The 12,861-nt window shown below is 45.5% G+C and overlaps 1 protein-coding gene across 2 annotated transcripts in view; it reads right to left on the bottom strand.

Moving 5' to 3' along the window:
• Positions 1–379: 379 nt before the first annotated feature.
• Positions 380–12,861, bottom strand: part of NRDE2 (NRDE-2, necessary for RNA interference, domain containing) — a 30,107-nt gene continuing 17,625 nt past the window's right edge. For both annotated transcript variants that reach the window (XM_081341220.1, XM_081341221.1), the window contains exons 9-14: positions 11,776–11,948; positions 11,166–11,552; positions 9,241–10,151; positions 3,572–3,710; positions 1,250–1,321; positions 380–1,015 (exon numbers count right to left, since the gene is read on the bottom strand). In XM_081341220.1, the coding sequence (XP_081197346.1) occupies positions 890–1,015; positions 1,250–1,321; positions 3,572–3,710; positions 9,241–10,151; positions 11,166–11,552; positions 11,776–11,948 (1,808 nt within the window). In that variant the 3' untranslated portion in view covers positions 380–889. The remainder of the gene's footprint in view (positions 1,016–1,249; positions 1,322–3,571; positions 3,711–9,240; positions 10,152–11,165; positions 11,553–11,775; positions 11,949–12,861) is intronic.

Here is a 12,861-nt window from a genome sequence, read left to right as displayed (position 1 = left end):
CAGAAACACTGAATGAAAGCCCTAATCAGTGCAATACTAGTGATTGCATTTCTAACATGTCCCTCCCTGCAAACTTTCAGACTTCTATCCCATTGTGATTAGCTTTGCTACATTTCTAGTTTTTTAAAAAACTTGTAAACATTAGCTAAGAAGACAGATATATAATTCTAAAGGGTAAAGCCTTAAATGTGAGAATCCATATGCATGCTTTGCTTTAATTTTTGTTATTTCAACCCATTTCAGCAGCAGTCTATATAAGCTAATTGCAATTGTTCCATAGAGTATTATTAGAAAGTCCAATTTGTCTTCTGGTAAGTCAACGAACAGTAAATTTCAATGCAGTAATGAAGGACAAATCAAAACACAAAACATTTTTAAAAGATTCCACATTTCAATAGAACTTTTATATATAATTAACTTTTACAAAGATATTTACATTTCATCTGACCTTTGTCACAATAAACTGGTAAAAATTCAGCCACACATGCCTTCATTAATTAAATATTTCTTCTAAACTGTCCAATTGCTGCATATGTCTATGAGTTTAAACTCAATCTGTACAATTCAAAGGTGTTTCAATCTTGAATAAACAGTCATCCATAAGATCAGACCCAACTGAAGCAAACAACTTCCTATTCAAGTGCACTTTATCCTAGATATATTTGACTTACATATCTGGACTAGTGTTTTTATCAGTGAGGCAGTTAACTACAAGTACTAATTAAAAGCCTTACCCATACCTACGCTTAACGTAATACATGTTTGGATAAAAAAAATAGACCCTTATTCTATACATTTTTACAGATGCTAAATCAATCATTTCTCCCTGTAAAACTATATTGAAGGCTCATTGAACCAACGAGCTGAAGATTTGTCTTCGTAGCTTTCTTCAGACTTCAAGAAGCAACTCCAGTTCTTCTATTGGTACCCGTACTCGAAGTTCTTTCTCAGCCATTAGATCAAGGAACTCTTGCAGCTCATCTGGAAAGTATTCTATAGCATCCATATATAACACCTATAAATACAGAGGTCAATAAAGAATTATCAGTTCACGACACTGCTGGGATAAATCAGACCTAGTTTCATTTAATAAAAGAACAAGTATAGAACAAAATAATTCATTAAACTTGTATGCTCCCTGACTCAACAATTCTGGGTGGTCACAACGGAGAACTTAAAAATCAGTTAAACATCAAAGTGGTAGTTTGGGGGGGGGGAAGTATCATTATTACAACTTAATGAAACCTACTTTTGCCCAGGGACAGTTTTGAAGAGCTCTGTAAAATACACCTTTACTTTTTGCTTTATCTCCCAAAGAAACCTGAAAAAGGGAACAGAAAAGCTGCATTTTAAAAGGGGCAAGCATTTAGAAAATATATGAATTACAGTATAATTTTTTTAACTTAGAGATAAACAAGAAATGGATGGACATAATAAGTTGTGGTCAAGAACAGGAAAGGAAAACTTTTCAAAGTTTTCAGCTGGCCCAGAAAAAAGACAAGGAAACAAATCTGTTTGCTAAGGCTCATTCGTATCGTAATGAATTGCACTTAAAAAATCCTTCTCTGGCCTGATGGCAGTTGGGGCAAGGGATGCAATTCAATTTCCTCATCTTCCGAATGGGTGTAGTAGGAGATAATCCCACAATATCATCAAGAACCAGAGTGAACTTTTATGCTGTTTCCCCCACCCAGGATTTTAAGTGTGTATTAGGAAGCCTCTGGGAGAAAGCAAAACTCCAACATAACCACTTTTAAGATCACCCAAATTGTTGTTGTTGTTGTTAGCTGCGAAGTCGTGTCCGACCCATCACGACCCTATGGACAACGTTCCTCCAGGCCTTCCTGTCCTCTACCATCTTCTGGAGTCCCTTTAAGCTCACGCCTACTGCTTCAGTGACTCCATCCAGCCACCTCATTCTCTGTCGTCCCATTCTTCTCTTGCCCTCAATCTTTCCCAGCATTAGGCTCTTCTCCAGTGAGTCCTTCCTTCTCATTAGGTGGCTAAAGTATTTGAGTTTTAGCTTCAGGATCTGGCCTTCTAAAGAGCAGTCAGGGTTGATCTCCTCTAGGACTGACCGGTTTGATCGCCTTGCAGTCCAAGGGACTTGCAGGAGTCTTCTCCAGCACCATAGTTCAAAGGCCTCAATTCTTTGGCGCTCAGCCTTTCTTATGGTCCAGCTTTCACTGCCATACATTGCAACTGGGAAGACTACAGCCTTGACTATTCGCACTTTTGTTGACAGGGTGATGTCTCTGCTTTTTAATGTGCTGTCTAGATTTGCCATGGCTTTCCTCCCGAGGAGCAAGTGTCTTTTAATTTCTTGGCTACAGTCCCCATCTGCAGTGATCTTGGAGCCCAGGAAAATAAAATCTGTCACTACCTCCATTTCTTCTCCATCTATTTGCCAGGAATTGAGAGGGCCAGATGCCACGATCTTGGTTTTCTTAATGTTTAGTTTCAACCCAACTTTTGCACTCTCCTTCTTCACCCAAATCCTACTCCCCAAAATACAAACCTAAATTGTCATGTTGAGAATCTCTGACAGTTCTAAAAGGATGGGATGGTTTATCCTACCCCAACTTAAAACAATTAAGGCTGAAAGTGGGCCACAAAATAGCTACATTTGGGTAAAGGAAGAAAATGAGAGTGAAAGGACAGATCCTCATTTCTACAGGTATATTTAAAACAAATATTGCACAGCTGAAATTTGTGATTTGGGCAGCCCAATTTTGGGGTGCTGAGGAAGGCTGCACAGGACCCACAGGTTACCCATCCCTGCCCTATCAATTACTGGAATTGATCTCCGATACATTTTGAAACGCATCAGATTGGGGAAGGAAGAATGTACAACTCTCACTACTGTATAAGTACATAAATAAAATGACAGTCCAATATTTGCTTTCACAGATGAGGAAATCTCATTTTCTTTGTCGTTTTACAATTAACCTTCCTCCTGACAATCTGCCTCTAAGTCTAGGAACAATATGGGAAGTTAATGGAAAATTACAGGCTCACTTAAAGGTAAATGTTTCCCCTGTCCAGTCGTTTCTCACTCGACTGGGCGGTGCTCATCTCTGTTTCTTAGCTGAAGGAGCCAGCATTATCCAAAGACATTTGGATGATCATGGAGCCAGCATGACTGTAGGCCAAGGCACACAGAACGCTGTTACTTTCCCACTGAAGTGGTAACTATTTATCTACTCACATTTGCATGCTTTCGAACTACTAGGTTGGCAGGAGCTGGGGCACGTAATGGGAGTTCACTCCATCCTGTGGCGCTTGGGATTTCTAGCTGACAAACTTAGTGTCTTTAATTACTAAGCCATTGCCTGCCCGCCCCCCAGGCTCCCTTCCCTTACTTTAACAAAGATGAGACAAAACATCAAAGCAGATATATTTTGATACATAAACTAGTTTCTACAGTGATTTTGCAATCCATATATTTCCACTGCACTCATAGGCATAAAACCAATTGTAAAATGTACTGTTTTAAAAGCTTTCGACCAATAATATATTCAGAGATTACCTACAGGATTAGAGAATGTAAGGCAAATGATGATGCACTCACCATGAAGCATATATACAACCTCCAGAGCAATGGGCAATGAGCACCATTTTCAGTCTGAATTGCATGTTCAAATAAAGCTTTGATTCGATTTGTTAACCCAATTTCAGGAATTGTTGCATACACATCTCCAGTCGGCTCCCTGAAGAAAAGCAAAAACTGAATGGTCACAGGAGAATCAAGAGTCTTCATCAGCACACAGGAAAAACTGGACAGCATGATTCCATGTGACTAAGGTTCTCCCGAGGGCTCCAAGATAAACTGCATAGATATCTAACTTTATTTTTAACATTTATTTTTCATATGAATATGAATTTCATATTCATACTTTAATTTTGTTATTTATAATATTTTTTTGGAAATGACTGGAGTGGAGAAAAAGCTAGTCACCATGTAATAACTCCCTCCTCTTCTCCCCCCTCCCCTATAATGGAAGGTCCGGGTTATAACCACTGTGGGAGAGTGGTTATGATTTTACATCTGCTGCCTCTCAGGGGTGAGAGCTCTGGGGGTATTGCTTCCCCGGTTTTATGTACCAGGCTGCTCCCCGGCCTCGACCGCTGTGAGAGGGCGGGATTCGATCTGCTCCGGGGTTTCCCAGCTCTAGTGGCAGTGGAGCTGGGCTGGCTTTCTGGTCATTTGCCTTCGACTTATTTAATTTTAAGATCCTCCCGTGTCGATCTGGTCTGCCTTGCTGTCTTTTTTGTCGGATCTGTTTAAGATCATGCGTCTGACTTATTCTAGCATGGTCTTGTACGCCCTCAGGGGGTCCCCCCCATCCTGGGAGCGACCCGCCTTATTCTTTACACCTCCTCTTGATGAAGGGCCCGATTGCTGGGACCCTGAAAGATGGTTGGGCACGGGTAGGGGCCTCCGATATAAGCCAAATAAGAGGCCCCTGATTAGTTTTCTGGTTAAATTTTTTAGGTTAGGGAGGGGGGTGGGAACTTCTTTTGGTTGTTCGGATATGGGGGGCAGTCCAGCAACCGTTGTTCAGGCCAGGGCCGGGATTGATCGCGGAGGGGAGGAGCGGGGGTCGGTTGCCCCCGGGGCTCCAGGGCAAGTCGTGGGATTGCCCATTCCCACGACGTTAGGGAATGGCAGCAGGTGCAGGAACAGAGGGCCGTATCGATCTCAGGGAAGGCCTCTCCGCTATTTGCAAGCGGTGAGGCGTTCCGACCCTCTTGTTCTTCCCCGAGGTCCCAGGAGTGAGGATGTGCAGCCTCCTGAGCTCCGGCTGGTGTACTTGAATGCCAGGTCTGTCGTCAATAAAGCTCCTCTCGTCCGTGATTTGGTCGAGTGTGAGCAGGCGGACCTGGCTTGCATCACGGAGACTTGGTTGGGCCCAGAGGGCGGTATTCCTCTGGCTGATCTTTGTCCACCAGGTTTCCGGGTGTTACACCGGCCTCGGGCTCAGGGTAGGGGTGGGGGAGTGGCTGTTGTTATGAGGGAGACCTTAGGTCCGCGGGAGGCCACCGTTCCCCAGATAGTTGGATGTGAGTCTCTCTTTTTGAGATGCGGCCCTGGTGCGCAGTTGGGCTTGCTGCTGGTGTACCTTTCGCCTAGTCACGCAGCAGCAGCCCTGCCTGAGCTCCTCGATGTCCTCTCTGGGTTGGTGGTTGAGTTCCCGAAACTTATAGTTTTGGGGGACTTCAATCTACCATCTCTGGGAGGATCATCTGAGTTGGCTCGGGAGTTCATGGCTTCCATGACGGCCATGGACCTGACGCAAGTAATTTCAGGACCGACTCATGAGGGAGGCCACATCCTTGACCTAGTTTTCTTATCTGGTCGGTGGTTAGATGATCTTGGTGGGGGCTCTCCAATTATTATGCCCCTGTCATGGACCGATCATCATCTCCTGCGGCTGGTCTTCCGTTTTGCTACCCCCCGCCGTGGGTGTGTGGAACCAGTTAGATGGTACCGCCCCAGACGCTTAATGGATCCCGAGAGGTTCCAGGCAGCGCTGGGGTCCCCACCTGCCTCACCCACTCACAGCTCGGCAGATGCCTTAGTGGAAGCCTGGGAAAGGGCAGCCACTGAGGCTCTTGACCGAGTTGTACCCTTGCGGCCCCTGACCCGATGCAGATCCCGTCGAGCTCCATGGTTCTCCGCGGAGCTCCGGGAGATGAAGCGTCGGAGACGGGGCCTAGAGAGCGGTTGGAGGTCCAGCCGATCCGAATCCGACCGATTGCGACTAAGAACCTACATTAGGTCTTATCTCGCTGCGATAAGGGTGGCGAGGTCTAATCACTTCGCTACCCTTATCGCGTCCGCAGATAATCGCCCGGCCGCTCTGTTTAGGGTGACTCGCTCCCTCCTTAATCAGGAGGTAAGGGAGGAACCCTTGCAGGGTCGTGCCGAGGAGTTTAACAATTACCTGTCGGACAAAATCGCTCGGATTCGGACCGGTCTGGACTCTGACTGGGCAGAGTCTGGCGATCAGGACACGGGCGGTCTTGTCGATATCACCTGGGAGGAGTTTGATTCTGTGACTCCGGAGGAAGTGGACAGGATTATGGGGAGACTGAGCTCCACCACATGTTTATTGGACCCGTGCCCTTCCTGGCTGGTTTATGCAGCCCGGGAGAGGACACGCAGCTGGTTCCAAGCAGTTATATCAGCTTCTTTGAGTGAGGGTAGCTTCCCTGCCGTCTTGAAAGAGGCGGTGGTGAGGCCTCTCCTCAAGAAGCCTGCCTTGGACCCAGCTGTATTGAACAACTTTCGTCCGGTCTCCAACCTTCGCTTTCTTGCGAAGGTTGTTGAGAGTGTGGTGGCGCATCAGCTCCCTTTGGTCCTGGATGAAGCGGATTATCTAGACCCGTACCAATCGGGTTTCAGGCCCGGGCACAGCACAGAGACGGAATTGGTCGCGCTGGTGAATGATCTCTGGAGGGCTCGGGACAGGGGTCATTCCTCTGTTCTAGTCCTATTAGACCTCTCAGCGGCTTTCGATACCATCGACCATGGTATCCTGCTGCGGCGTCTCAGGGGATTGGGAGTGGGAGGCACGGTCTTACAGTGGTTCTCCTCCTATCTCCAGGGACGCTCGCAGTCGGTGTTGACAGGAGGGCAGAGGTCGACCGCGAGGTCTCTCGTTTGTGGAGTTCCTCAGGGGTCGGTCCTCTCACCTCTCCTGTTCAACATCTACATGAAACCGCTGGGTGAGATCATTCGTGGCTTTGGAGTTGGGTATCATCAGTATGCTGATGATACCCAGCTTTTTCTTTCGACCCCAAACCACCCCAGTGATGCCCTCAACGTGATGTCCCGTTGCCTGGAGGCGGTTCGGGTCTGGATGGGGAGGAACAGACTTCAACTCAACCCCGACAAGACCGAGTGGCTTTGCATACCTTCATCCCGGGTCTATTCGGATATTCCATCTCTTTCTATGGGGGGTGAATTATTACCCCCCGTAGATAGGGCTCGCAACTTGGGAGTCCTCCTAGATTCACGGCTCACCTTGGAAGATCACATGGTGGCTGTGACTAGGGGGGCTTTCGCCCAGGTTCGCCTGGTGCGCCAGTTGCGGCCCTATCTAAGCCGGGATGATTTATGCACGGTCACTCACGCGCTCGTGACCTCTCGTCTAGACTACTGCAACGCTCTCTACATGGGGCTTCCCTTGAGGACCACCCGGAGGCTCCAACTGGTACAGAATGCAGCCGCGAGAGTTGTGTTGGGAGTCTCCCGATACTCCCATGTCACACCTCTGCTCCGTGAGCTGCATTGGTTACCAGTTGTCTTCCGGGTGAGATTCAAGGTGCTAGTAATGGTGTTTAAAGCCCTACATGGCAGGGGTCCGGAGTACCTTAGGGAACACCTGCTGCCGGCGTCTACTTCCCTCCGCCCTGTGCGTTCCCACAGAGAGGGTCTCCTCAGGGTGCCACCGGTCAGAGAATGTCGACTGGTGGCCCCCAGGGGGAGATCCTTCTCTGTGGGCGCCCCGGAGTTATGGAACCAGTTACCGGTTGAGGTCTGGACGGCGCCCGATCTTCGCTCCTTTCGCCGCGATCTGAAAACATACTTGTTCGAGCAAGCCGGCCTGGCCTGAGGGGGGATTGGTGGGGTCTTTTTACTATTTTTATTGGGGTTTTTACCATGTATTAACTGTATTTTTTAATCGGGCATGTATTTAATTATCTTTTATTTTTTGTAAATCTCTGTGTTTTATTCTTGCCCTGTACACCGCCCTGAGTCCTCCGGGAGAAGGGCGGTATAGAAATATTAATAAATTAAAATTAAATTAAATTAATAAGAGGAAGAAAGCCAACTAAGTGTGTTGCAGCTGCCAAAAAAGCCAACACAGTGCTAGGCTGCATTAACAGAGGGATAGAATCAAGATCATGTGAAGTGTTAATACGACTTTACAATGCCTTGGTAAGGCCACACTTGGAATACTGCATCCAGTTTGGTCACCACGATGTAAAAAAGATGTTGAGACTCTAGAAAGAGTACAGAGAAGAGCAACAAAGATGATTAGGGGACTGGAGACTAAAACATATAAGGAACGGTTGCTGGAATTGGGAATGTCTAGTTTAATGAAGAGGAGGACAAGGGGTGACATGATAGCAGTGTTCCAGTATCTCAGGGGTTGCCACAAAGAAGAGGGAGTCAAGCTATTCTACAAAGCACCTGAAGGCAGGACAAGAAGCAACGGATGGAAACTAACCAGAGAGAGAAACAACCTAGAACTAAGGAGAAATTTCCTGACAGTTAGAACAATTAATCAGTGGAACAACCTGCCACCAGAAGCGGTGAATGCTCCAACACTGGAAGTTATTAAGAAGAGACTGGACAGCCATTTGTCTGAAATAGTATAGGGTTTCCTGCCTGAGCAGGGGGTTGGACTAGATGACCTCCAAGGTCCCTTCCATCATCATCATCATCATCAAGCAACTAAACAAAGGTAAGAACATAACTGCTGGCTGGACCAATTAGATAAATCGTACCAATTGGATATGTTAGAGCCAACATGTGCCATCCTCTCCTGTGCTTGCCCCATACACTGCTCATCTCCCCTTGGGTGTGACTGCATTGGATTCAAGTGTGGCATATCCAATAGACCTGACCATCCCAAGGCTAGGTGAATGGATAGCTTCTGCTTGAATTCAAGGATGGCAGTGGTGGCAGAACAGAGAGAGAGGGTAAGCTCAATAGCATTGTTCTGTTTACTGATAAAACCTTTCCAGAATTTGTCATGGCTGAAACTGGGAACAATCAAAATGCTATGGTTGCTTAGGTTCAGTTATTTTATTTTATTTTATTTTTATTTTAATTCCATTTATATCCCGCCCTTCTCCGAAGACTCAGGGCGGCTTACAAGCTTAGCAGTAGCCTTCATTCTATGTATATGCCTGCTTATTAGGGCTTTCACACACACCCCAAGCGGCATTATTACAAAGTCAGCTTAATTGCCCCCAACAATCTGGGTCCTCATTTTACCTACCTCGGAAGGATGGAAGGCTGAGTCAACCTTGAGCCTGGTGGGATGCGAACCTGCACTAATTGCAGGCAGCTGGTGTTACTTAAGGAGGCATTAGCCCACTGCTCTACCTGGAATGGCTGGCTGCCACAACGTGGTTGTTTCAGGTTCAAAACAAAACACCTTTTCAATTTCATGCATACCTCTCCAACTGACCTTACCATTGTTATATAGATAGTCAAGTTACCTCTGGACACTTTCAATTAGTTTTTTCCTCATTTGCTCCACTTGGATTGCAAACAGCCAAGGCTCCAGTGATTGTGTAGTTCTTGTAACAGCATCAAAAAAACGTCGGGCTTTGCTAGCATTGTGAGACTTGCTTTGGATCTGGATGTATGCCTTCCAAAAAGACTGGTTGCTGGGATGTCTCTTCAAAACCTCCAGCAGTACTTCACGAAGAGGACTCAGAGGATACACACTGATTTTCATGTGGAACCTGAGCAAGCTTACATGCATGAGGGAGAGGACTTCAAGAGGCAGGGTGAAATGTTGACCACTAAGCCTTTCTCCAGGATCCTTGTCTTTCAGCTTTTGAGAAACCTGACAGTATACTGACATTGCAGAGTCAATCCCAAGAGTTAAATACTGGAAAAGAGCGTAACAGCCAACCAAACCAATTAGATGGCTAGAATCGCTAGCATGTTCTTGATCAGAAGTGAAGTTTTCAGCTAAACAATCTTGAAGTAGGTGCTCGTATGTTTTCCGAGCTTTCAAAATATTCACTGACGATACTTGTCCATGATAAGGAACATAATGTCCCCTTTCAGCCAATTTGGTCAATATGTGAGTTGCACGTGATTCTACAGCTCCTTCTAGATTTACTAGCAATTCTGCTTCCAGTTTAGCATAAAGAAGGCTAAGATGACAGAATTGGGGGTTGTGGATTCCATTAATTCCAGCCATCCCCAAAGATGTATCAAAAACTTTTCTAGCATCTTCTATATTGCCAAGTAGCCACTCTAGGTAAGCATATAGTTGCCAAAGGGAAACATTATTTCTGTTGTCAGGTGCCTTAAGAAGATTTTTAGCTAATTTTTTGCTTTTCTTGCCTTGCAATTTTAGTTTCTTTTTCTTTCCCATTTTCAAGTACTGAATGACCTGCAAAGTCAACACAATCAAATGAAGAAACAGCTTAAAAGAAAATGTAATGTACTTGGAATACAATACAAAACTTTATTTATTTTTATACACTTCTAGCTAGATCCACCAATCAACAGCTACATATCTTTGCTATCTATATATACTTTTTGTATTTTTACAAATGTTCTACACCAGGGGTCAACAACCTGTGGGCCACAGCCCACTGTCAGGCTGTGGCCTATTTGCAACTGGGCCATGTGAGTGGTGGACCAGCGTGCGTGCAGCCCTCCTCACCTAAGCAGTGCCCTAAAAGCTTCTCTCTTGTGTGAGCGCGGCAGCGCATGCACGCTGGCCCATCGCTAGCCTGGCCCAGTTCCCCTCTCCTTCCCCCAGCTGGGCTGCCAAGCTGCCTGCTCCCGCTGCTCCAAAAACAGAGTGGTGAGAGCAGAGGCTGAATGGGACGAGCGCACTCTGCTCAGCTTCGCTGACTCACCGAGGCTGCCTGCGCAGGACACCCCATCCGCTTTTGGAGCATCAGGCAGCCTCAGTGAGTCTGAAGGAAAACAACCGTGCCCCCCCCAAAGGCTTCTCTCCTCCACGCCAAAAACTTCTGCCAATGGACGAAAGGCTTCGGGGGAGCAATTCTGCACTGCCTCAGGCCCTCTCCTTCCTTTGCCAAAGGTTTTGGCCAGGAGAAGCCTGAACAAGATGGGACCGTGCCCCAAAGTCTTCTCTTCTCTCTTGCGTGAGTGGAGCTGTACGAGCGCTCAAAGACACGCACACGTGCCCCTCTCCCCCCAGCCAGGCTGCCAAGCCACAAAGGTTGGAGACAACTGTTCTACACCACCTCTGCATTCATCACGACTCTAAACCCACATCCAGAACGTCCCATTCACATGTGCTGAGATGTTGAATATTACGTTATATTGGATATCCTTTTCTATCCGGAATTGTCAATTTTAGAAACAGATTTGTAGATATAATGTGTACATTTGATCTGCTATCTGTATTAGACAAGAGAAAGTCCATTACCTTAGCGATTTCATACTGAAGCCAAAAAATGCATAGGTTAGACCTGTCCTTGCCTGAAAATAAGGGCAGCGTCATATGGAAAAGATTCTGAATAAATTGTTCTCCTTCCTTAGAGTGCGTCACGTGCTTCTCTCCTTGGACCATTGAGTCCATATGACCAATATTACTGACTCCAAAAAGAGGCATATCCAAAGAAGTCAGAATGCCTTGGTTGTTATATCCGTTGTCAAATAAGTTATTTTCATCCATTGCTATATAGAAGGAAGAAAGCAAAAGTCTACAGCTGCCTGGAACTCCTAAGAATTGCAAAAATGAGGAAAGGAGTTGAAACTGAAGTTCAGGGCTGGAAAGTCTTATCAGCGATGGTCCAAGGTCATCAAATAAGACCTATGAAACATATAAAAGTGCTGTTATGTAAGGAATGAATTTTAAACAAAAACTTTTAAATATGGGAGCTGATGCTTCCCATTTTCCATGAAAGGCATGAGTTTCTGAAGCAGATGTAAGTAGTCATACAATGTCAGCTTCCATCTTTGACTCAAGTGTGTCCACTAGCACCATAAAAAAGCTTCTCTTAAAATAAACATTGGTCATATTGCATCATACCAACCTGCCTCTCTGGATCTTCACAATCTTCTGATGACTGTTTCTTGTTTTTTTCTGGATGCCAGGGCAACCAGTGCCTTGCTTCCCGGGAGCGTTCAATATGAAGCCAGTTTTGCCACTTCGGTAGAGATCTATCCTTTATTTCTTCTTCATCCTCTACATCTTCCTCATCTTCATCTATTTAGAATCACATTAGTGAATTTTTCAAAATTGCAGCTGGATATGCACATTCTAAAAAGTTTACTTCAAATTTAAAAGAAAAACTCATTATAAGATGGCCAAGCCTGCTCATAATAACTAAGGACTGAGAAGGATGAGGGTGCACGCAAGTGCGATCTTCAACATCCTTAAATTTTCCATAGAATGACCACCGTTTAAAGACAGGATGCCAAATGGACAATGAGAATGATAAGATCAGGCCAGGGCAAACAAGTTTACCTAAATAAGAAGAGTATTCTTAGAGAAGAATAATATGCTTTGCATTACTTCACATTGTTAAAAAAAAGAATGACAAGAAAAAGCAAAAATATTTATACAGTAAATTTTAAATAGACGGAAGTAATTCAGGGTCAAAAAAAAGCCAGTTTGCTCTAGTGGTTAAGGCACCAGGCTAGAAAGCAGGACACAGTGAGTTCCAGTCCCGCCAGAGGCACAAAACCAGTCTTCTCTCTCAGCCTTAGGAAACAGGCAATGGCAAATCTCTTCTGAAATGTTGCCAAGAAAACTGCAGCAATTTGTCCAGGCAGTTGCCAGGAGTCTACGCTGACTTAAGAACAACAACAAAATCAAGATTATAGTAAAACAAATGCTCACTGTTCATAATCAATGACTATCCTGTCCTTCACCAAATAAATGCCAAGAAACAAATCCTCCAACTCACTCAAGGTAAAGGTACCCCTGCACGTGCGTGCTAGTCGTTTCCGACTCTAGGGGCCGGTGCTCATCTCCATTTCAAAGCCGAAGAGCCAGCGCTTGTCCGAGGAAGTCTCCGTGGTCATGTGGCCGGCATGACTAGACGCCAAAGGTGCACGGAACGCTGTTACCTTCCCACCATAGTGGTCCCTATTTTTCTGCTTGCATTTTTACGTGC

Source organism: Vipera berus (genome assembly GCF_964194415.1).
Source record: "Vipera berus genome assembly, chromosome: 1".
Lineage (NCBI taxonomy): Eukaryota > Metazoa > Chordata > Lepidosauria > Squamata > Viperidae > Vipera > Vipera berus.
This window is presented reverse-complemented; position numbering and strand designations above follow the sequence as displayed.